Here is a 24,908-nt window from a genome sequence, read left to right as displayed (position 1 = left end):
CCTGAGCATGCACAGAATTCTAATTTAATTTTCTGGCCAACAGGTCTCCCAAGTAGAAATCACTGAGACTTAGAGAAGAAATACACTATTCAGCTTAAAATGCCATTTTCTGCCATGATTTCCACACAGGTATTTCAGTTTTCTAAATCTTAAAATGTTAGTGTGAAGTACATCAAAAAAAAATTTTTTTGATTACTTTTTACCTGTATTCTAATAGGGAAATAGTTTGGGTTTTTTGTCCCCAAATATCAGATTAGTGGCTGAAGTGGGTTGTTTTTCCATTGTTCACTGTGCGTATTCAGTCAATCTAGTGAACTACCATATGCATAAATGAGCTGAAGCTGTCTAACTGGAATTGCAATTTATTTGCTTAGAGTAACAAAAGGATTTGTGTACTTAATCTCAAAAAAAGAAAAGAAAATCAGAAACACCCAAGGAGCTTTAAAAATTATAATGAGTAAGTCCTAGACCAGACCCATGGATATCTGAATCCTGGACTACAGGAATCTGGAAGATCCCCTGGAGAAGGAAATGGCATCCCACTCCCGTACTCTTGCCTGGAAAATTCCATGGACTGAGGAACCTGGTAGGCTACAGTCCATCGGGTCGCAAAGAGTTGGACACGACTGAGAGACTTCACTTTCATGAACCTTTTGGTATTTACTCCAAAGATCTGAATTGAAAGAGGACTGTCTACCCTGAGGAAGGGCTTTGTGACATGTTGGTTGCCTCCATCTTTAACGGCACTGTTATAGCATACAACAGTGTAAACAGACCAAGCAAGAACACTTATCCAATTAAATCCAGTATGTACTGTGACAAAATTTACCCAACTAGACACCTGCATTCTATGCATCATTATCGTATCCCAATCATACTCATTAACATGGAGAATTTTTAAAGTTCCATATGAAAGAGCAGAAAATGCAATCTGTACATCTTTAAAAATTCCAAGGACTTCATGGTGGCCCAGTAGATAAGACTCCGTGCTCCCAAAGCTGGGGGCCTGGGTTCTATCCATGGTCAGGCAACTAGATCCCACATGCCATACTAAGAACCGGCATGGCCAAATAAATAAATAAATAAAAATTTAAAAATTCTACATATTTTTCTAGGTGCTAGGGTACTGAATATACAAAAACCATAGGTCTCACAGCAAGAGACAAAAGGCACAGAAACATACATTCCTCTCTGCACATATTAACAGTCACTGAACACCGTGAGGCCCCTTCTTCTCACGTTCACATTTGTCGATTTAATCCTCACAACCGTTCATGTGTAAGCATTGTCATTTTACAGGTGAGAAAACTGAGGTACAGAGAAGCTGAGTAATTAGACCAAAGGTATAAAATGAGTGAGTTGACAGACCAGAATTTAAATCCAGGCTCTATCACTTGATGGACTAGATTGCTCAGGTTGCTGTAACAGAGTATCACAGACGGGGTGGCTTAAACAACAGAAACTAATTTCCACGTAATTCTGAGGCTAGAAGTCCAAGATCAAGGTGTGGGTAGGGTCAGCTTCTCCTGAGGCCTCAGTCCTTAACTGGCAGCATGTGCCTTTCCTCTGTGTGAGTCGTCCCTTTTATCTCTTTTCCTTCTTATAAGGCCAGCAGTCATATGATGAGGGTCCACCCTAAGGGCCTCACTTTAATCACCTTGAGATTATTCCCAAATATGGTTACATGTGACAGCAACCCTCAACTGGGGGTTGGGACTTTGACATACGGATTTGGGGGTGGGGAGGGCACACATCAATCCCGACCTCAAGAAAGTTACTGGACCTTTCCAAGAGGCAGTTCCTTCAACTGTCAAACAGTGCTACTGAGACTCAAACAAGGTCATTCATGTAAAATGCCTAGCAGGGTGTCTGACACACAGTATCATCGTTTTTCAGAGGAAGAGAACAAATCTCCAGAGGTTGTCTTGCCCTGTGTTCATCTCTGAAGTGGACTTCTTACACTACACAACACTATCTTCCTCCATAACCGATGAACGTGAATCTGAGTGATCTCCGGGAGTTGGTGATGGACAGGGAGGCCTGGCGTGCTGCAATTCATGGGGTCACAAAGAGTCGGACACGACTGAGCGACTGAACTGAACCACAATGTTATGTAATTTATGCACGTCATACATCTCTTGACTTTCTGCTTTGTCACAGTGTTTTCCCTTCTTTTTTAAGATTTTGTTTGATGGGGACCATTTTGAAAAATCTTCATTGAATCTGTTGCAACATTGCCTCTGTGGTTTATGTTCCAGAGTTTTTGGCCATGAGGCATGAGGGATCATAGCTCCTAGACCAGAGATCAAACCGGCATCCCAGCATTGGAAGGTGAAGTCTTAGCCACTGGTCCATGAGGGAGGTCCCTCACAATATTTTTCTTTATTACATAAATGTGAGTAAAAGGAGAAGCTCAAACAAATAAAAATTTATTGAAGGAAGTAGACTACATTCCTGGGATTGGATGCAAATTTCATTCATCTTTTCTCCTAATTTGGAAAGGCAATTGGCTATAGCCACGTAGAGATGACACCTCAGAAGATAAATACCTATATTTAGCTTTCAGGGGAAAAAAAAAAAACCTCAACTTAGAAAAAGAAATTAAGATTATCCTTTACATTTGCCTAGTATTCTGCATATAATACACCTATTTAATCCTCAACACCATCTTATAATATCATTTTATTTAGCTTTCACAACAATCATGTGAAAATGGTATTATTCCCATTTTTCAGCCAAGGCGAGGGAACAGAAGTATAGCAAGGTTAATAGTCTTTAAGTTCCAATATTTGGGTTTCTCATCCTTCATGCTTGGCACAGAGCAGGCACTCAACAAATAAGGCAGTCTGATTTGGGGACATTTAAACTAAGCTGTAATGAATCTCTTTTATATCCTTGACATATGCCAAGTGTTCTAACAACTTTGATCACCACCAACCCTTTGGATTGACAGCTCTTTTAAGGCAAAAATCACAGTCCCCTTCCTCCTCTGTGCCAACCACACCTGGTGCTCATTTAGGTTCAACAGATACTTGAGAAATGAGAGTTCGAATAAGTATTTGTTAGAATAATCAAATCACATTCTTCCTTGAGTGCTGGCAGTGGGTATTTTTCAGCCACCACTATATAAAAAAAAAAAATCAACAAAAAGAAGCATTTAGGATTGCCCAGTGGCTCAGAGGTGAAGAATACAGCTGCCAGCGCCAGAGATATGGGTTTGATCCCTGGGTCAGGAAGATCTCACATGCAGCAAAACAACTAGGCCCATGTACCACAACTACCGAGCCTGTGCTCTAGAACCTGGGAGCTGCAAGTACTGAAGCTCCTGCACCCTACAGCCTGCTACACAAGAGAAGCCATCACAAGAGGTCTGTGCACTGCAACCAAGACCCAGCACAACCAAGCACATAAATAAAATCAGTGCTTTCAAACTGTGGTGCTGGAGAAGACTTTTGAAAGCCCCATGGACAGCAAGGAGATCCAACCAGTCAATCCTAAAGGAAATCAGTCCTGAATACTCGTTGGAACGACTGAGGCTGAAGCTCCAATATTCTGGCCACCTGATGCAAACAGTCAATTCATTGGAAAAGACCCTGATGCTAGGAAAGATAGAGGGCAGGAGAAAAAAGAGGGTGTCAGAGGATGAGATGGTTGGATAACATCACCGATTCAATGGACATGAACTTGGGCAAACTCCAGGAGATGACGAAGGACAGGAAGGCCTGGCATGGCTCCGCAAAGAGTCAAACACGATGTAGCAACTGAACAACTGTGTGTGTGCGTGCAGCATTTATAAAATCTTTCTCATGGTCTGCAACAGAGATGCCTACAGGCCGTTCCCAAGTCCCAAATCCAACGGTTCCATCAGTCTACTCTTGGTTGGCATATAAAGTCACCACCTCTAGCACCAATTACAGGCACAATGCAATTGAATTCGCCAGGGCAGAACCACTGTCACATTCTTAGTCTGGAGAGTGCTTCAGGGAAAACAACCATTTTGCACAAGTTACAGAAAAGCTCCCAATTTCCAGAGGGAACTGAAATGGATGAAAAGGTCAGTCTGAGTGGCCAGCGTAACCACTGTCAAGGTCTCTACATCGTAAAAAGGAGCTCTATTAAGAAAAATCATGCTAATTTATTTTCTCAATAATAGACTATAGTGTTTGGTTTTCTTTTTTTTTTTTAAAGCTTCCAGTTTGTTTTGCCATAAGGTGCCAGGCAAGTTTTGACCCTGCCATGGAAACTATGTGACTGCTTCTGAGCGGTTCTGGGACACAGGCAAGGCAGGGAGCCAGGGCTGGCCAGAGCAGTCCTTAAACCTCTGCTCTCAGCTCTCCCGAACTTCAGTGCCTCGTGTGTGGATGTCCAGATTATTCATCTTTTTGTTTTCATGGACCCTACTGTGAACTGGCTATCATCTCTTGGATTAAGTACTTTACAGAGATGTTGTAACAAATTTAGGAAAAAAACAAAACCACCACCACCCAAACTCCCAGAGAGAAAAACATTCAATAAAGAACTAAAAGGATACAGTATCGTCAGCATTTTCACACTTTCTGTCTGAATCAAGCTTTTCAAAGAAGTACTCTGAGATCTGGTGCAAAATCACTAGGAAAGTAAAGAGTTACTCTAGGTTCTCTTTTCTAAGTAAAAGTGTCCTACGAATACTCTGTTCTGATGCCTTAAAGAGAGAGGACATTTCAGAAAGAAATGAAGAGGCATACAAATGGAATAATTCTACAAATAGCCAAATTAAAAAATATGAAATTTATCCACTTCTCATCACTAATACTTACTAGATAAATGTAATATACAAAGCACTGGACTAGATGCTGTTAATGACACATAATTAGCATTAATAAATATTCTTATATCCTTTCATGTAACTGCACCCTAAGATAAAACTTCTGTTCAATTTCCCCAACAAACAAAGGTTTTGAGTTTCCCTAGGACACAGAAGAACAAAATATATATAATTCTCTCTATTATGATTTCCTGGATTCGTAGAAAAACTATCCAATACACTGAGGGAGAAACTCTTTTATCTACCAGTTTCCACTGATAAGCAGCAGCTTTTCAAGAATGACTGAGCTACAGAATGACTGTAATTTCCACAACCTGATTAAATCTGACACGCACAAGACACGAGGGAGAGAGGACCCCTGCACCCTTCAATTTCAATAAGAAAAGTTGAAGCGGACTGTCTGGGAAAGCAGAAAGAAGATCAAGATCATGTGGCTTGGGAAAAAGGTCAAGAACCAGAGGGCAGTAAGATTCCAAGTAACACCAAGCACGTGGGATTCCCTGAAGGCCCTGCCATATTCAATCCCACACGGCTATGCATTAACAGGACAAGTGCAGGCACATCGCACGCCTCGCCCCTTCTACTGATTGAGCTTGACAAAGAAAATTAAGACAACCTTTTCAAGTTATTCCATCAAAGGCAGAAATCATAGCCTGGGCATTTAGGAGAATGAGCTCATTAGATGGGGGTAAAAGACTTGTTTTGCAATTAGTCAGTGTCTTTTTACCCAATTCATTTAAAACAGGAAGCCCTGAATTTCCTTAAACCGTTGCTCGTATTAGTTTGTTAGAACTGACTGTTCTACTATATACATTTTTTGTGTATGTTTACTCCCCCACTCCTCCCAATTTATGGCCAAACTGTTCTCAAAAATAGAACGAACTTCTTATGATCTGCTTCTTTCAAGCTTCACATTATATCTTCCCAAAGCCACAGAACTGATAATCTCCAAAAAATGAAATAAAGGGAATGCCGAGAACCAGCCCTCATGGTCCAAGGATGGGAAATAAATAAGGATTTCCACCCCAAGGCAAAGAGGGCATACTCACAGTAAGGTCAAGATCATATATTTAGGAAGCCTACAGCACTTAAAACTAAGTTGTGTAGTCACAGTTCTGATTGAGCCGAACCATCTTTTGGGACAGCGAGTCATGAACAAGATTGCTGTCTTTGGAATTCAGACAGCAAGAACAGGCAGCCTCTTCTCAGAAATGGAAATGTCACTCAGCCAGCTCTGTGTCCCGTGGTGTAATCTCACATGAAGCACTTGAACAATTCTTCCCCCGCCCCCGCCCCCCACCAAATGAAAAGTAGATCGACTTACATGGCTCTCTGGCAATGAACTGAGGTACAGTGTTGGGCAGAGGAGTACTGGGGTTTGGAGTCCCTACTAGTTTGTTCTTGGCCATCTTCGTGTTTGCCTTAGCAAACTCGAGTCGTAGTGTTTGCGGAATTTCAGGATCGAAGCGGATGCCCTTTGGAAATAAAGAACAAGTGGAAGGTGTTTTCATTTCCTTAGAAGCAAACCGGAATGGTGACAAAATAAACATACCAGTCAGCCCAGCCGATCAGAGAGAAAAAAAAGTCAGCAAGGACACTCTTTCTCACTGTTTATACAGAATACATGAAAAGCTGTGATATAACATGTCCACAAAGTCAAGGAAATTTCGTTTACTCTATCAAAAACTTAATTTAGTTGCATGGTTTTCCAACTACTCCTTTCCTTTTTGGACTACACGGTCAGGTTCAGGGTTTTTTTAATGTGGACCATTTTTAAAGTCTTTCTTGAATTTCTTAGAATATTGCTTCCGCTTTATGTTTTGGTCTTTTTGGCCAAGAGGTACATGGGACCTTAGCTTCCTGATCAGAAATTGAAGCTGCACCCCCCTGCACTGGAAGGCGAAGTCTCCACCACTGAATCACCAAGAAATTCCCTCAAGTTCAAATGTTAAATCTGGAACAACAAATTCCTAGCATGGCTAAAAACTAATTAATGCCTACCAATAAGAATAAATTACAACACTGGAAATTCTAATACCAAAAATCATAAGAAGGATTTGACCAGTGTTTAAAACAATATATTTCTTCAATGCTTTAGTTTCATCACCTCTAGAGGGGGAAAATTCTCATCTTTTTCCAACTGGAGAACTTTCATATTGATGATACATGTGCTCTGAATTACTAGGTAGATAAGAATGAAACAGTTTTAAGATTTCAATATAATTAGTATCATTTCATTCCAGTTAGCTTCTAGACTGATAAATTTAGATGAATGCCTTGATGTGTTAAGGTCCTGATTTTGACTATCGCTGACTCATTAGCTACATGGATGGACAGACAACAGATTACTGGGACCAAAGAGAGGCTAGTAATTTCTACCCTTAACTCCATTATTATAGTTTACCTACACAAAACATATTCAACAAAATAAGTCACACACTATAAAATACAAGATTTTTTTTTGGATGTAGACCATTTTTAAACTCTTTACTGAATTTGTTACAATGTTGTTTGCTTTTTTATGTTTTGGATTTTTTGGCCAAAAGGCATATTGGATCTGAGCTCCCTGACCAGAGCTCTAACACGCAACCCTCAGCATTGGAAGTGAAGTCTTAACCACTGGACTGCCAGGGAAGTCCCTATGAAATACAATATTTAGGACAAGATAAGTCTGTTCTGAAACCCCCCACCCCAATTCCATCATTCAAGAAGGTCTGCGCATACTAAATCATCTCGTGAGATCTACTGCCCAATGCTATGGAATCTGGACCCCAGTAATGGTATGAAAAAGACACCCCAGTATAATATGGTGCATACCAGTGTGTTCAGAACAGACTTAGGCACCCTGTTTGTCTGTATGACATGTTCTGGAAAAAGAGTGAGTTCTGAAAATGAGGGTCTTAAGAACACAGGTTTTTAGATTACCACCCACATGAGCCTGTGGGTTCCAAAGCCCCTTTCTTCATTTAATTAGCTTGAATTAAAGAGCAATTTCCACCAGAAATTAGTAAGAGTCTCTAACTCTGCAGACCAGCATGAACAACTCTGAACTTCACAGGCCCAGGTCCAAAGATGGGAGGAAGAGCTGTGCCTTCATGGTAACAGCAATAAGAAAAAGGAAGGGAGGTGAGGGGGAGAGAAGTCCTCGGGGAGGCACCACGGAAGCCATCGAGCCCCGACCCACAGTCCCAGGGTGGGTGGAATTTCCTTCTGAGCCTGATCGACACACTTTCTCAGAAGAAACCAACTGCAGGAGCAAGCAGGTTGGAGTGAACAAGGAATCCTCTTGGGCAGCCCTAACCAGTGACAAAATGAAAAAAGGGACAGCTGTATGAAATGTAAAAAGCAATTCTTTAACTGCCGTTAGTTTTTGTCTTAACTGGGGAAACTTCAGGACTGTCTTGCGAAAAATTTATCTATGGGGAAAAAAGACAAGGCAGCATGCAGAAGTCGTGTTTGCTTCCATTCACTTCCACAGAGAGCATCTCCCTCCATCAGAGCTGGTATCACAACAGAGTAAAGATGTCCAAATACGGATCTGAAGAGCTGTGATCTTTGCTGGGAGATGAGCACAGATCCCTGCTGTCAGAGGTGTGCCGTGGAAGGGCCTGCATATTCGTCTCACGCTCCATCCAAATGCACATAGAAACAGCGTGCTCTCAATTTCAGAGTGTCCTCCTTGGCACGTAACTCCATCATCCTTCTGTGAAGAAGCACCTGTCTTCACCCTGAGCCCACATTACCATGAGCAGCATGGGAAAAGCATCCTGGTCAGGGGTCCTCTGGAGTTTCTAGTCCCCGAGAGGAGGCTCTCCATCTGTATCCAATGCCTCAGTCCTTTTCCTGACGCGCCCGAGTTGACTGAGGCTCTTACACAACCTGGTCTCGTGACTCAGGTCCTAAAACATGCCTGAGTGGCCCCAACCCCTCATACTCCTCCCTCCCTCTGTGAGCTAAAATAACACCACCATCTTGTTCCAAATCAAAGTTCCAGCTCCTTATTAAAAAAAAAAAAAAAACACAACTCAGAAGTTAAAATGACCTAATTTGTTTGGCAGCTTATTCAGAGGCCGGAGGCTTAGAATACAAGCTACATTCCTCTAACATCTTTAGCAGCAATACCATATTTGGTAATCAATATCCTGCTCTGCTCAGTTTCTATCCAGAGGGATTAGCCAAGCCAAAAACATTTAAATGTGAAAGGATGAAGAGGAGGCAGAGGGAGGCAGGGATGGGGGGAACATGGATGTGAGGAGGAAGGAAGGAGAGGAGAAAGATGAAAAAGAGGAAGACATAAAGGAGACATGAAAAGAAAAAACAAACTCCTTGTGCTTTTAATTAAAGCCTATTAAGATTATTCTCTGGCCACAGTGACTTCCAACATTAAATGCTATCAGGATAAGATTACTACTAAATCGAAAGAGGGAATCGGTGACTTTCAAAATCAACGTTTTCATTATTGTCTAAAATTGACCAAAACCCTTCTGATAGGTGAATAGAACCTTTTCTCTTCCAATTGTAAATGGTGTCCTGAAAGCACAGTTTCTGGATATCAGGATGATACCAGTTTGAGAAGGTATTCAGAAGCAACCCAACCTTACTGGCTATAGGGACAGCCAACAACCTCTCCAAGATGGCCTAGTACACTTTGACCAAAGCAACACAGGTTCACTGTGATCTACAAAGGCGAACTCCCTACCCAAGGGGCCAAAAGTATCCTTAGAAGTCTACTGCTGCTCAGTTGTGTTCAAGTCTTTATGACCCAATAAGCTGCTTGCGACATGCCAGGCTTCCCTGTCCTTCACTAACTCCCAGAGTTTGCTCAAACTCATGTCTGTTGAGTCGATGCCATTCAACCATCTCATCCTCGGTCGCCCTCTTCTCCTCCAGCCTTCAATCTTCCCCAGCATCAAGGTGTTTTCCAATGAGTCAGCTCTTCACATCACATGGCCAAAGTATTGAAACTTCAGCTTTAGCATCAGTCCTTCCAGTGAATATTCAGGGTTGACTTCCTTTAGGATTTAGCAGTCTACTAAATAACACCAAAGACTGTATCAGGGCAGTTGCAAATCCATAAGCCTATGTGTTCCCGACTAAATATCTGTGTTCTCTCAAAATCCACGCTGAAGCCCTAACTCTCAGTGTGATGTATTCAGAGGGAGGGCCCCTATGAAGGGATTAGTGCCCTTGAGAGAAGAGGAAGAGACACGCAAGACCTCTCTCTCCAAGAGCACCCTCCGAGGAAAGGCCACGCGAGGACAAAGTGAGAAGGTAGCAGTCTACAAGCCAGAAGCAGGATCCTCACCAGATACTGAATCTGCTGGCAGCTTGATCTTGGACTTCCTAGCCTCCAGAACTGAGAGAATTAATGTTGTTTATACCACCTCGTCTGTGCTATTTTGTTATGGCAGCCAGAGCTGAGATTCCTTAACAACACAGTTTTGTTTCTTGCACCATAGCTCCTAAAATAGGCCACGGTACTCTTTCTGAACTTTCTGGAGTCTCATCCAGGTGAATCTCCTCTTCTCCACCAGCCCCAGCCCCAAGCCCACCTCTCCCCTCACTGCAAGTGACTCAACCCGTACAGACAGTTTTACTCAACGCATCTGTGTTGATGTATGCGATTACTGGAAGTCTCAACAATTCAATCTCAAAAGCGACAAACGGCAATTACAGACTGGAAGGAAAATTCAAACTCCGCATCTGCATACAGCAATGCTCTACACTCACTTTATTGAGGCAGTTGCAAAACATCTTTTTATCCGTTCTCTTTCTCCTCAAATGAAAGGTTAAAACTATCTGTAAATGAAAAATCTTGAAAAAAGAGTTTTCAGAGTTGTAAACTAGACCCCCCCTTAATGAAAATCTTTGTTTCTTACTTACATTGAAGTTAGATTCTAATCAAGTTACAGAGCTTCAAAATGCCATTTTATGGCTCTACGGACTATATCAAAGGCTGGCGTCTCAGAAGGACAAGGGAAGAGCTACTATATGAGAAAACACAAGAAAACGGCAAACCGAAAAGACATCACAAAATCCGGAAGACCCGAGCCTACAGAAATCTAGAGAATCACTGGAAACGGATTGTAGCTCTTTCAGTGTCTTTCTGGAAGACAGGATGGAAAAAACCCTATTAATTAACGCACTGCAAAGCTTGGGTCCCAAGTTGCTCTCGAGTTCCTCTAGCTGTTGCAATTCTGGTTTCTTAGGCACAGCGGCTGTGCTGGAACGATTTACTGGCTGCAAATCATGGGTTTGGAATCATGATTATTCTGAACATAAAGGTTCAACATCATTCCAACCCTTTAGCAGTGTCTCTGGTATTAATGTTGTCTCACAAGAGTGGAATAAATATTAGTCAGGAGCTTATTCACGGAATAATGGAAGGAAAAAGGAAAGAGAAGGGCTATTCTAGAATGATTCAAATATCCTTAGAGGCCTAGCCTCATATGCAATGTTTGGTCCTTGACTAAACAAACCAGATGTGAAAGACTTCTTGTGGGAATATGAACAAAGCTGAATATAGGATGCGCATTAGGTGGTATTTGGGAACTGTCCATTTTATTAGGCATGATAATATCATAATGTAGGAAAATATCTTTCGATTTTCTTGTGATCTCAAGAATGTTTTTCTCAGGCATATTTTATTTTTAATTGAAATATAATAGCAGTACAGATGCGTTAGTTGCTGCTGTACAGCTGCATGAATTCAGCTGTAAGTATACATATATCACCGCCCACCCCCCCGACCTTGATTCTCCATCCCACCCCTTCACCCTGCCCCTCTCGGTTATCACAGAGCACTGAGCTGAGCTCTCTGTGCTATATAGCAGTTTCCCAGCAGCTATCTCGTTTACACATGGTAGTGTATACATGTCAATCTGTATCTCCTGATTCATCCTGTCTTTAATTTTTTGTACTGAAATACAAAGAATAATGAGAATGTGACAAAATATCATAACAGCAAGTATTTTACTTTAGAATCCTTGGGCGGGGGGGAACGGAAGCAAATGCCACGAAATGTTGGTGTATTCTGACGGGTTTGTGGATGTTCATTACTCTACCTTTTGGTATGCTTGAAATTTCATAAAAGTAAAAACAGAACAGATTTAAGCAAGCATGCAGCAGTTCTATGTGCTAGAGATATAAGAATCAGTGAAGTCCCTGCCTTGAGGAGTTCAGAGGGTACACTCTGGTAGAGGAATTGTACAGGTAAACTAATGGTTAGATTAAGAGACAAACAGGAGGTTTAGAACTCCATGGGAAACACAGCCAAGGCCCGGAGTGACTGACGACCAGGAAGGCATCACAGAGGAAGAGCCGAAATTTACCAGGTGGTAGTCCAGGAAAGAGCTCAGCAAAGTTCTGAGAGGCAGGATGTAGAGAGGGTGTGGATGTGTTGTGTGTAAGCAGATGCTTATGTCCTCGGTTGTCCCGAGCTCTTTGTGACCCCATAGACTGCAGCTAGCCTGCCAGACTCCTCTGTCCGTGAGATTTTCTAGGCAAGAGTACTGGCGTGGGTTGCCATTTCCTCCTCCAGGGGATCTTCTGAGAGCAGGGGGTAGAACCCAGGTCTCCTGCGAAACCTGAATTGGCAGGCGGACTCTTTTCTACTGAGCCACTGGGGAGCAGGGGAGCTTAGTAGATGACTGTGTAAGCGCAGGGATGAGATCATCAGGACCTTTTAGGCCATGAGTGAGGGCTCTGGAATATTTGCATGGCTGAGCGGCTATAAATTTTTTAAACTGGGGAAATAGTATGATCGGATTTAGGTAGTAGAGCGTGATCCTCAAATGTGAGTGGTTATCAGAATCATCTGGAGGACTTCCTACACACACAGTGCTGACCCCGCTCCAGAGTTTCTGGTTCAGTAGGTCTGGGATGAGACTTGAGAATCTGAATTTGTATCAAGTCTCCAGGCTGATGCTAACAATGCTCATGTAGGGACCACATCTGAGAATCACTGCACTGGAGGGTAACTCCAGGGGTGGATGGGTGGCTGGACTTGAGAGAGAGACTGAAACAGACCAGCTATGAAGCAGCTAGAACAGCCTGAGAAGGCAGCTGGGATCACGGCTCTGCTGGCCCTTCTCCAGGAAGCACCTAGAACCTCAAGCCAGGTTCAGGGCCCTTCACTCCCCTAACAGCAGCTGACTATTTAAAGGGACAGATGCGTCACACAGTGACGAAACATGCCCCCCCTCCAAGATTTCAACCTTGAGTATAAAACAGAGAAAATTGGGGCTTCCCTGGTGGCTCACTGGTAAAGCATCCACCTGCCAATGCAGGAGACACAGGTTCGATCCCCGATCCAGGAAGATTCCACAGGCCATGGAGCAACCAAGCCTAGTGAACCACAACTCCTGAGCCTGTGCCCTAGAGCCTGCAAGCTGCAACTACTGAACCCATTCACCCTAGGGCCCATGCTCTGCAACAACAGAAGCCCCTGCCCGGCAACAAAAAGTAGCTCCCTACTCGCCGAAACTAGAGAAAGTCTGCACAAAGCACAAAGTCTGCCAGAGCAGCCAAAAATATATCCATCAATTCAAGTAAAATCGAGGTGGCTGGAGCCGAGTTACCTCCACGACCTCCCACTAGAGAAAAGGTCTCCAAACTCGCGTCACTGAGATCAACAAAGCTGCCCCAACGCCTGCTGGGAGTCTCGTTTATTTGGTACATCCTTCAAATCTGTGAGTTACAGTCCAGTGTCTGTACAAATGGTTCTACCATTAAAGTAAGTGGGTTTATCAGCCCTTGACACCTAGTTTTATAGACAAAGGAAGCATTCACTTGGAGGGGGAAAAATGTTAAAGAATTAGGCAAAGCTATACATATTAAACTGAGAAAGATGTCCATGACAATATTAGATTAAAAAAAAAAGGATACTCAACAGTTTAGTCATCTTAAAGGAGGAGACTTTGCGTCCGTACATGTATGTGAACTCATGAGTGTATCCTAGTAAGCCGAGGAATATTCACAATGTGACAACCAACCTGTCAATAGTGGTGGCTTAAGTGGTAGTGTGGGGGGTGGGGAGGGGATTTCTAATCTGTATAATTTTGTATCATTTGAATTTATTACAAATATGTATAGTTTTTAAGATCTGATACAGCTTAAAAGAAGGAAGAAAGGGGTGGGGGGGGGGGGGTGGAGATTTCTGGTGGAATGCTAGAGGAGCCAGGGCAGAGCTACTGGCATATTGTGGGTGGTTTCTGTTAAAATGTTTAAAAAAATACTTATTTTGAAATAACTTCAGACTATAGAAAAGTTACAAACATAGTATAGAAAATTCCTATGACCAATTGTCTACATTTCCATACATACTCCCTCCACCCTTTTTTGGTCCTCCCTGAACTGTGGAATATGCTGAAAGCAGGGACCTGCTGTAGAGCACAGGGAACTCTGCTCAATGTGATGTGGCAGCCTGGACGGGAGGGGAGTTTGGGGGAGGATGGACACACGTGTACATACGGCTGAGTCCCCTTGCTGTCCGAAACCATCACATCTACTTCTGCTTCACTGACCACACTAAAGCCCTTGACTGTGTGGATCACAACAAAACGTGGAAAATTCTTCAAGAGACGGGAATACCAGACCACCTGACGTGCTTCCTGAGAAATCTGTATGCAGGTCTAGAAGCAACAGTTAGACCTGGACATGGAATAACAGACTGGTTCCAAACTGGGAAAGGAGTACGTCAAGGCTGTATATTGTCACCCTGCTTATTTAATTTATATGGAGAGTACATCATGTGAAATGCCGGGCTGAATGAAGCACAAGCTGGAATCAAGATTGCCAGGAGAAATATCAATAACCTCAGATATGTAAATGAAACCACCTTTATGGAGGAAAGCGAAGAAAAACTAAAGAGCCTATTGATGAAAGTGAAAAACTCAACATTCAAAAAGTAAGATCATGGCATCTGGTCCTATCACTTCCTGGCAAACAATGGGGAAACAATGGAAACAGTGACAGACTTTATTTTCTTGGGCTCCAAAATCACTGTAGACGGTGACTGTAGACGGTAACTGCAGCCATAAAATTAAAAGATGCTTGCTCCCTGGAAGAAAAGCTATGACCAACCTAGACAGCATATTAAAAAGCAGAGACAGTACTTTGCCAACAAAGGTCCATTTAGTCAAAGCTATGGTTTTTCCAGTGGTCATGTACGGATGTGAGAATTGTACCATAAAGAAAGTTGAGTGCCGAAGAACTGATGCTTTTGAACTGTGGTGTTGGAGAAGACTCTTGAGAGTCCCTTGGACTGCAAGGAGATCCAACCAGTCCATCCTAAAGTAAATCAGTCCTGAATATTCACTGGAGGGGTGGATGCTGAAGCTCCAATACTTTGGCCACCTGATGCGAAGAACTGACTCACTGGAAAAGATCCTGATGCTGGGAAAGACTGAAGGCAGGAGGAGAAGGGGATGACAGAAGATGAGATGGTTGGATGGCATCACCAACTAGATGGGCATGAGTTTGGGTAAGCTCCAGGAGTTGGTGATGGACAGGGAAGACTGGCATGCTGCAGTCCCTGGGGTCGCAGAGAGTCAGACACGACTGAGCGACTAGACTGATCGAAACTATCACAGCATTGTTGACCAGGTATACTCCAATACAAAATAAGAAGTTAAAAAAAAGAAAATAACAACTTTGAAAGCATGATGCCCTTTTAATCAGTTTGGTTTCATAAAACAAGGACATCTCTCTGCTTTCCTGATCCAGGATCTAATCTAGAGTCATACATAGCATTTAGCTGTCATCTCTTAGTCTCCCTGAATATTTTCCTCAGGCCTTGTCTTGCATGACCTTGACATTTTGGAAGAGTACAGGCTATTTCTTGGTAGAATGTCCTTCAATTTGGGTTTATCTGATTTGCTTGTTGATTAAATTAAGGTTACAAGTATTTGACAGGAATATCACACAAGTGTCATTCTCCATGCATTCTATCAAAGAGACACATGATGTCATTTTTGTCTCATTATTAGTGATAATAACGTTGATCACTTGCCAAGTTTCCACTGTGAGGTTACTATTTTCCCCCTTTCTAGTTAGGAAATATGTCATAGGGAGGTACTTTTGAGACTAAATATTTTCTCAACATTTCACCCATCAGTTTTTAACATCTATAAATACTTTTTACTTGAAGCCACCTTTACTACTGGGATTGCTGAATGGTTATTCCTCGCGCCCCACCAAGCCCATCATTTTTTCATATTCACTAGTCTTCTACTCTAGGGAAACACCTACCCCTCTGCCCTGTTTACTGTTTATTCCTTTCCACATTCATTTGTTCATTCACTCACTCACACATCAGTATGGAGTCATGCCTCATTTTAAATTACTAGCATTTGCTGGCATGCTCAAATTGCCCCAGATTTATATGCAAACACACACATGACTTTTGCATCCACATCTATTTCTCTGTATCTACTTGCTGCTAAGTCGCTTCAGTCGTGTCCGACTCTATGCGACCCCACAGACTGGACCGTGCAGCCCACCAGGCTCCCCTGTCCCTGGGATTCTCCAGGCAAGAACACTGGAGTGGGCTGCCACTTCCTTCTCCAATACATGAAAGTGAAAAAAGTGAAGTCCCTCAGTCATGTCCAACTCTTAGCGACCCCATGGACTGCAGCACACCAGGCTCCTCCGTCCATGAGATTTTCCAGGCAGGAGTACTGGAATGGGGTGCCATTGCCTTCTCCCTATTATCTTAGATGTATTAAAAACACAAGTGATTACTGATAGTTCCAATTCCAATCCAATACCACTAGGTTAATTCTAGCCTTCTCTTTCCATTATTTTTAAGTCCACCTCTGAATCCTAGCGCTCATCATTCACTATACCTTTGCTTATTTGCTCAATACAGGAATACTAACAAAAAGTTTCAGAAGTGCTAAACAATTTCAACATAAAAGGGAAACCTATTAATTATAGTTCGGTATTTACAGTTTTTTATATCTTTAGCCCAAAAGTATACAGACAATATGTGCATCTGAGAATTACTTGGGAGATTGGGATTGACACGTATGTAACATGTAAAATAGAAAACTAAGGAGAGCACGCTGTAGAGCACAGGGGACTCTACTTAATGCTCTGTGGTGACCTGATGGGAAGCAAGTCCAGAAAGGAGGGCTTCCATGTATGTGCATGGCTGATTTATTCCGCTGTACAGAGGAAGTGACAGCACTGTAAAGCAACTATACTCCAATAAAGATTAAAAAAATAATAATTATCTGGGTCAGTTCCCTTCCCCACTTGATTATGGCTGTACTATTTATTTGAAATAGTTAAGATTCATTTATTTCTGTTTGCCTTGCTTGAGCGTCTCCGTGTTCTTGTCATCTTCACTTTTTGCTTCTACCTATTCATAGCAGGTAAAACTTTTACCAACTGAAAAGTCAAAGTGGACTCATCAACCCATTCATCTTTTACACATTTCTGAATTTCTGATTAGGAATTTCTGAATAAGTTTACGTATATGGACTAAAAAGCAGAGGACCCAGAATTTTAACATCCTCCCAGCCCGCTATGACTTCCCAAGAGGCCCAATCTTTTGAAGGAAGCTTCTAAATAACCAAGTTTTCAATGTTGACTCTTGCACTTAATTTTTTAGTTTATTTTCAACTTCTAATTGAAATATATTGAAATGTTAAAAAAAAATAAGGGGAGGGGGAGTAACAACAACTGGAACTAAAACTGCTGTCGTAAATACCGCTATAAAGGTTAAGCTCAGGGCCTGAATGAACCTAGGTTTTGCATGATGCCTGGTTTCTACTGGTTCCTAGGTCAAAAGCCTTTACCAGGTCCTGATATAGGCAAGTTCAAATGTTTAAGAACATGATTCCATTCGGGTGAACCACATGACATTCCCCTGTAATGCAACAGGCTGCCTCTACCACCCCCCACTGTCAGGACCCTCTTCTCTCCTGGGCCACAAGGGACCCACCTCTTCTAGAGCATAGGTCATTTCCTATCGAAATCTCCTGGTGTTTCACACATGCCCCATTCTGAAGCAGAAATCTAGTGGATCCGAGATCATCTAGTGGATACCTGTATTAAATCAGGTAATTTTATAGTATCTGTTATTGAACCAGATACTTTTTTGTATGTAGAATAAAAAATAGTACAGTGGCAGCAATCTCCTAAGAGTCAACTTAGTATAATTGATGAGTTTCTTGGTTGATTCTGATTAGCCTCTTGCTGCCCTTTTCTCCATAACCGACTCCCAACGAAAACCCATGCTGCTGTAAGGAATGCGGAGCATCCAGAAAGACTGGCTAGCCAGGTGTCTACGCTGAAAGGAAGAAATAATGTTCCTTGTGTAGGTTATATGTTTTAACCAATTCATTCGGACTTTCTAATATAGAGCGAGAATAATTTGTCACCAGAAACTATATGCTGTACAATAAAATCCTGATGTAGGAAAATCCATTTTCTTTTGTAATCATCTGCTCAGCTCTTCTCTGGCCTTTAGAATCTTCATACCTTCACAGATGAGGTCAATGAAATCCCCATCTTTAAAAAATAAATATTTTTAATGGAAGGATATGAAATTCCTATGAGAAGAAAAGGAGCTCAAATCAAAGTAAAACTTGGTAATAATACTTCTGTGACCTCATAACATTATCTCAGTACCTGGATCCTATCTTCCTGCTCCACAGCACCCTCCTTATCCTGGTTTCTGGTCCTAAACCCCAGATCCTCTGAAGGACGGAGTTCTGGTACACCTCTCCAGGTTTACTCAAGCAGAGACTCCAGTAAATATCCAGATTTGTTTCAAAAACTGCTGTTAAAACCACCAGGACTCAGAGCTCCACCAGGTGGTTACTGATATACCTTGTACCCACTGACCTTTTAAAGAATTTATTTTTTAAAAGGATATTGCTTTACAGAATTTTGCTGTTTTCTATCCAATCTCAACATGAATCAGCCATAGGTATACATATATCCCTTCCCTTTTGAACCTCCCTCCCATCTCCCTCCCTATCCCACCCCTCTAGGTTGATACAGAGCTCCTTTGAGTTTCCTGACCCATAGCAAATTCCTGTTGGCTATCTATTTTACATGTGGTAATGTAAGTTTCCAAGTTACTCTCTCCATGCATCTCACCCTCTCCACCCCCCTCCCCACGTCCATAAATCTGTTGTCTATGTTCTTTCTCCACTGCTGCCTTGCAAATAAGTTCTTTGGTACCATCTTTCTAGATTCTGCATATCTGTGTTAGTATATGATATTTATCTTTCTCTGACTTACTTTACTTTATTATAGGGTCTCGTCACTGCAGATGGTGACTGCAGCCATGAAATTAAAAGATGCTCACTCCTTGGAAGAAAAGTTATGACCAACCTAGAGAGCAAATTCAAAAGCAGAGACGTTCCTTTGCCAACAAAGGTCCGTCTAGTCAAGGCTATGGTTTTTCCTGTGGTCATGTATGGATGTGAGAGTTGGACTATGAAGAAAGCTGAGCGCTGAAGAATTAATGCTGCTGAACTGTGGTGTTGGAGAAGATTCTTGAGAGTCCCTTGGACTGCAAGGAGATCCAACCAGTCCATTCTAAAGGAGATTAGCCCTGGGATTTCTTTGGAAGGAATGATGCTAAAGCTGAAACTCCAATACTCTGGCCACCTCATGCGAAGAGCTGACTCATTGGAAAAGGCTCTGATGCTGGGAGGGATTGGGGGCAGGAGGAGACGGGGACGACAGAGGATGAGATGGCTGGATGGCATCATGGACTTGACGGACGTGAGTCTGTGTGAACTCTGGGAGTTGGTGATGGACAGGGAGGCCTGGCGTGCTGCGATTCATGGGGTCGCAAAGAGTCGGACACAACTGAGCGACTGAACTGAACTGAGGTTCATCCACCTCATTAAAACTAATTCAAATGTATTTCTTTTTATGCCTGAGTAATATTCCATTGTGTATATGTACCACAATTTCTTTATCCGTTCATCTGTTGATGGACATCTAGGTTGCTTCCACGTTCTAGCTACTGTAAACAGTGCTGCAATGAACACTGGGTACACGTGTCTTTTTCAGTTTTGGTTTCCTTGGAGTATATGCCTAGGAGTGGGATTGCTGGGCCATATGGTGGTTTTGTTTCTAGTTTTTTAAGGAATCTCCACACTGCCATTGACCTTTCTTATTACTAAGCTGTGTTAGTTACTTAAATTTTTTAAAGGTAGTGACTATCACCCTACAAAGCAAAAGAAATCAGATAGCATAGCAAGATTAGGGAGTGGGAGGTAAATTGATTCCCTTCTAAATAATCAGAACTATAAAGTTTTAAACAGAAAAGTTAAAAAAACACTGCTCACTTCTATAAAAAGCGGTATACAAAACAAGATCCATAGGGAAGAAAGAACTGAATCAATTCTCAGGAGTAATAAAGAGAAAGGCATACTCTGCTGGTGATGTGAGAGGTTTGCAAAGCATGTATATTCCAATTCATTGAGATCATGAGTTAGTGGAGCTTCAATAAACAACTACCCAGTTTCTCAGGAACCAAGAAGACTTCTTCATTAAGAAACTTAGGGCTCCAACACCAGCTCCCTTCACTATGGTTGACCAGGACAAGCTAATAAATTCCTTCACCTACTGCTGACTCAAACAAGCTAACAAATAAATGAGAAAATGATTCTTACTAGTATTTATTCTTATACACAATGTACTCAAAAGATTTCTAGTCATAATAGTATATACAGGAAGATATAGGCAAGATCTTCAGAGGTAGGAGGTGGCTTAATTACAACACATTAAAAAACTTTTTTTTTAACACAAAAATGTAGTTGAATCCTTTCCTGCTAAGAGACAGGGGTCTTTTACTTATGACTTAAGTTTCTACTTCAGTTATTTAATGTCAGCCTAACTAAAAATTCAATGCTCTCAAAGTTTCAACAGTAGTTTCTGCTATTATAGATACAGTGCACAAAGCTGTTATTAAAAATAGTTCACAGGCTTTCCTGGTGGCTCAGTGGTAAAGAATCCACCTGCCAATGCAGGAGACTCAGGTTCAATCCCTGGTCTGGGAAGATGCCACGTGCTGCAGAGCAGCACGAGCACCCCAACTACTGAGCCTGTGCTCTAGAGCCCGGGAGCTCTAACTACTGACCCCACCTGCCGCAACCACTGAAGCTGGAGCACCTTAGACCCTGCGCTCCACAAAGAGAGAAGTCACCACATTAAGAAGCCTGCACACCACCAACTAGAGTAGCCCCCAATCACCACAATGAGAGACAAGCCCAGGCAGAGATGAAGACCCCACACGACCCCAAGTAACAAAATAACATTTTAAAAATAAACACAATTCACACACCATTAAAGTCACCCTTTTACATGAAACTGAATGATTTTTAGTATAGTCAGACTTGTGCAACCATCCGCACCATACAGCTTGAGAACACTTTCATCACCCCAAAAGGGCACGGTATCCATTAGCAGTCTCTCCCCACTCCTCTCTCTCGCTCCACTGCACTCACTCCCCTCTCCCAACCACAAATCCACTTTGGTCTCTGTACCTATTCATTAGGGACATTTCTTATAAATGGAATCCTACATCATCTGATCTTTTTAAACTGTTTTCTTTCCGTCAGAATGTTTTCAGGATCCATCCATTGTTAATTGCTGAACAATACACGATTGTACAAACATATCACATGTTATCCTTTCACCAACTGGACATTGGGTTGTTGCCACTTTGGGGGGCTGCTTTGAATACTGTGTACAAGTTTTTGTGTGGCTATGTTTTCAGTTCTCTAGGAGAAGAGCTGCTGGAGCATAGAATATAACTCTTATGTTAACTTTTTTTTTTGAAGGACTGTGAAACTGTTTTCCGATGTAGCTATACCATTTCAATCCACCATTAATGTAGGAGGATTCAAATTTTTTCACATCCTCGCCAACACTTGCTATTGCCCATCTTTATTTTCACCACCCTACTGGGTGTGAAGTGGTGTCTCAATGTGGTCTCGATTTTTGTATCTTTATGCCGTTATATTTGAAAACATTTTGTAAAGAGGGTTAAGAATAAAAGGCTTTTATTTTCAAAGAGCATTTTGGTCACAAGAAAAGGATGTTAACTTGGGGACCACAAATCTTTCAACATATACAAGAAAAATGAAACTGAAAGAATTTTTACCTTTTAGGGTTAAAAAAAGTTAGAAATATTAACTTTTCTGAAAATTATTGATAGACATGTTACTCCCATCAGATAGTAAGAGGAGGTAAATACATACTTCAGAGAGTCTTAGGGGAATATATTTATAGTTTTCTGAATACATCTTTCTCTTCTAAAGGCAGCATAAAATATTCAATAGAATTAGAAACAGACTCTAAGCAAGGTATATTGAAAAGTTTCCCCAGGATTCTGAAAACAGTTGTTACATTAAGTCAGAGCCTTAAAAGGGCTCAATGACCAGCCAAATAGAAACATGCTTGTGAAACATGTTACTGTGGAATGGACGGGGTTCATTCAGAGACAAGCGGGGATAGAAGGGAAGATTTCTCTCTATGTGGTACATACAGAAAAGATGATTGGAGGAAAGGAAATGGTGGGGGGAAGGGGACCGATGCCACAATTTCAAAAATTTCTCCAAACTCAATACAGTTTCTGAAAATGAATCAATGAATAGAATTTTTCTACCATTTATAAGATGTCATTGTACCAGCAGTGAAGAGTTGTGATGCCTAAACATTAAAGCAAAACTATAAAACAAACAACCTGAGTAAAGATCACAGAAGAGGGGAACTGAGAGCGAACTGGGGTAGGTTCTCAAACGCTAAGCATTGAGTGTGTAGAGGACAGAAGTCACAGAACTTGGCACTGAACATTGGGGACCTCCTAACCTACTAGTTTCCAACCATGGGTACCTGTCCCCCATCCCTACTACCCAGCACACGCCTTAGAAATATTTGGAAATGTATGACAGTGCTTTTAAGCAGAAGGTACTAAGGATGTTAAACTCCTAGAAGGAGCAGGACAGTCCCATACGATATAAGAACTACCTCATCCAAACTTCCATAGCCTACCGAACATACATGAAGAAATGAAGGTGAAGAAAATCAAGCAATCTCCCTAAAGCCCTGATTAACTATTGGTAGAATCCAGATCAGAAGTTAATTTTGATTCTCGTTGACTACGTGCACATGTATACATTCAGTTCAGTCGCTCAGTCCTGTCCACCTCTTTGCAACCCCATGAATCACAGCATACCAGGCCTCCCTGTCTATCACCAGCTCCTGGAGTTTACCCAAACTCATGTCCCATCGAGTCGGTGATGCCATCCAGCCAATCTCATCCTCTGTTGTCGCCTTCTCCTCCTGTTCTCAATCTCTCCCAGCATCAGGGACTTTAGAGTCAACTCTTCGAATGAGGTGGCCAAAATCCCAGGGCTGATCTTCAGAATGGACTGGCTGGATCTCCTTGCAGTCCAAGGGACTCTCAAGAGTCTTCTCCAACACCACAGTTCAAAAGAATCAATTCTTCAGCGCTCAGCCTTCTTCACAGTCCAACTCTCACATCCATACATGACCATAGGAAAAACCATAGCCTTGACTAGATGGACCTTTGTTGGCAAAGGATGTCTCTGCTTTTGAATATGCTATCTAGGTTGGTCATAACTTTCCTTTCAAAGAGTAAGCATCTTTTAATTTCATGGCTGCAATCACCATCTGCAGTGATTCTCGAGCCCAAGAAAATAAAGTCAGCCACTGTTTCCCCATCTATTTGCCATGAAGGGATGGGACCAGATGCCATGATCTTTGTTTTCTGAATGTTGAGCTTTAAGCCAACTTTTTCACATTCTTTCACTTTCATCAAGAGGCTCTTTAGTTCCTCTTCACTTTCTGCCATAAGGGTGGTATCATCTGCATCTCTGAGGTTATTGATATTTCTCCTGGCAATCTTGATTCCAGCTTGTGCTTCTTCCAGCCCAGCATTTCTCATGATGTACTCTGCATAGAAGTTAAATAAGCAGGGTGACAATATACAGCCTTGACGTACTCCTTTTCCTATTTGGAACCAGTCTGTTGTTCCATGTCCAGTTCTAACTGTTGCTTCCTGACCTGCATACAGGTTTCTCGAGAGGCAGGTCAGGTGTCTGGTATTCCCATCTCTTGAAGAATTTTCCAGTTTCTTGTGATCCACACAGTCAAAGGCTTTGGCATAGTCAATAAAGCAGAAATAGATGTTTTCCTGGAACTCTCTTGCTTTTTCCATGATCCAATGGATGTTGGCAATTTGATCTCTGGTTCTTCTGCCTTTTCTAAAACCAGCCTGAACATTTGTGTGTTCACGGTTCACGTACTGCTGAAGCCTGGCTTGGAGAATTTTGAACATTACTTTACTAGCATGTGAGATGAGTACAACTGTGTGGTAGTTTGAGCATTGCCTTTCTTTGGAATTGAAATGAAAACTGACTTTTTCCAGTCCTGTGGCCACTGCTGTTTCCCAAATTTGCTGACATACTGAGTGCAGCAATTTCACAGCAGCATCTTTCAGGATTTGAAATAGCTCAACTGGAATTCCATCACCTCCACTAGCTTTGTTCGTAGTGATGCTTTCTAAGGCCCACTTGACTTCACATTCCAGGATGTCTGGCTCTAGGTGAGTGATCACACCATCGTGATTATCTGGGTCATGAAGATTTTTTTGTACAGTTCTGTGTATTCTTCCCTGGTGGCTCAGACGGTAAAGCGTCTGTCTACAGTGTGAGGGGCCCGGGTTCGATCCCTGGGTTGGGAAGACCCCCTGGAGAAGGAAATGGCAATCCACTCCAGGACTATCGCCTGGGAAATCCCATGGACAGAGGAGCCTGGTAGACTAGAGTCCATGGGGTAGCAAAGAGTTGGACATGGCTGAGCGACTTCACTTTCACTTTCCGTGTATTCTTGCCACCTCTTCTTAATATCTTCTTCTTCTGTTAGGTCCATACCATTTCTGTCCTTTATCGAGCCCATCTTTGCATCTTTCCCTTGGTATCTCTAGTTTTCTTGAAGAGATCTCTAGTCTTTCCCATTCTGTTGTTTTCCTCTATTTCTTTGCATTGATCGCTGAGGCAGTCTTTCTTATCTCTCCTTGCTATTCTTTGGAACTCTGCATTCAGAT

The 24,908-nt window shown here is 42.1% G+C and overlaps 1 protein-coding gene across 2 annotated transcripts in view; it reads right to left on the bottom strand.

The window, feature by feature from the left end:
* The window catches only part of RBPMS (RNA binding protein, mRNA processing factor), a 203,641-nt gene that overhangs the window by 75,118 nt on the left and 103,615 nt on the right, over positions 1 to 24,908 (bottom strand). For both annotated transcript variants that reach the window (XR_011253436.1, XM_069572899.1), the window contains exon 5: positions 6,129 to 6,279. Coding sequence is in view for 1 of the 2 variants with exons in the window: in XM_069572899.1 (XP_069429000.1) it covers positions 6,129 to 6,279 (151 nt within the window). In the remaining variant the exon portion in view is untranslated. The remainder of the gene's footprint in view (positions 1 to 6,128; positions 6,280 to 24,908) is intronic.

The sequence above is a fragment of the Ovis canadensis genome, chromosome 26 (assembly GCF_042477335.2).
Source record: "Ovis canadensis isolate MfBH-ARS-UI-01 breed Bighorn chromosome 26, ARS-UI_OviCan_v2, whole genome shotgun sequence".
NCBI classification, from domain to species: Eukaryota; Metazoa; Chordata; class Mammalia; order Artiodactyla; family Bovidae; genus Ovis; species Ovis canadensis.
Note: the sequence above shows the minus strand (reverse complement) of the source record. Positions and strands in the feature narration are given on the sequence as shown.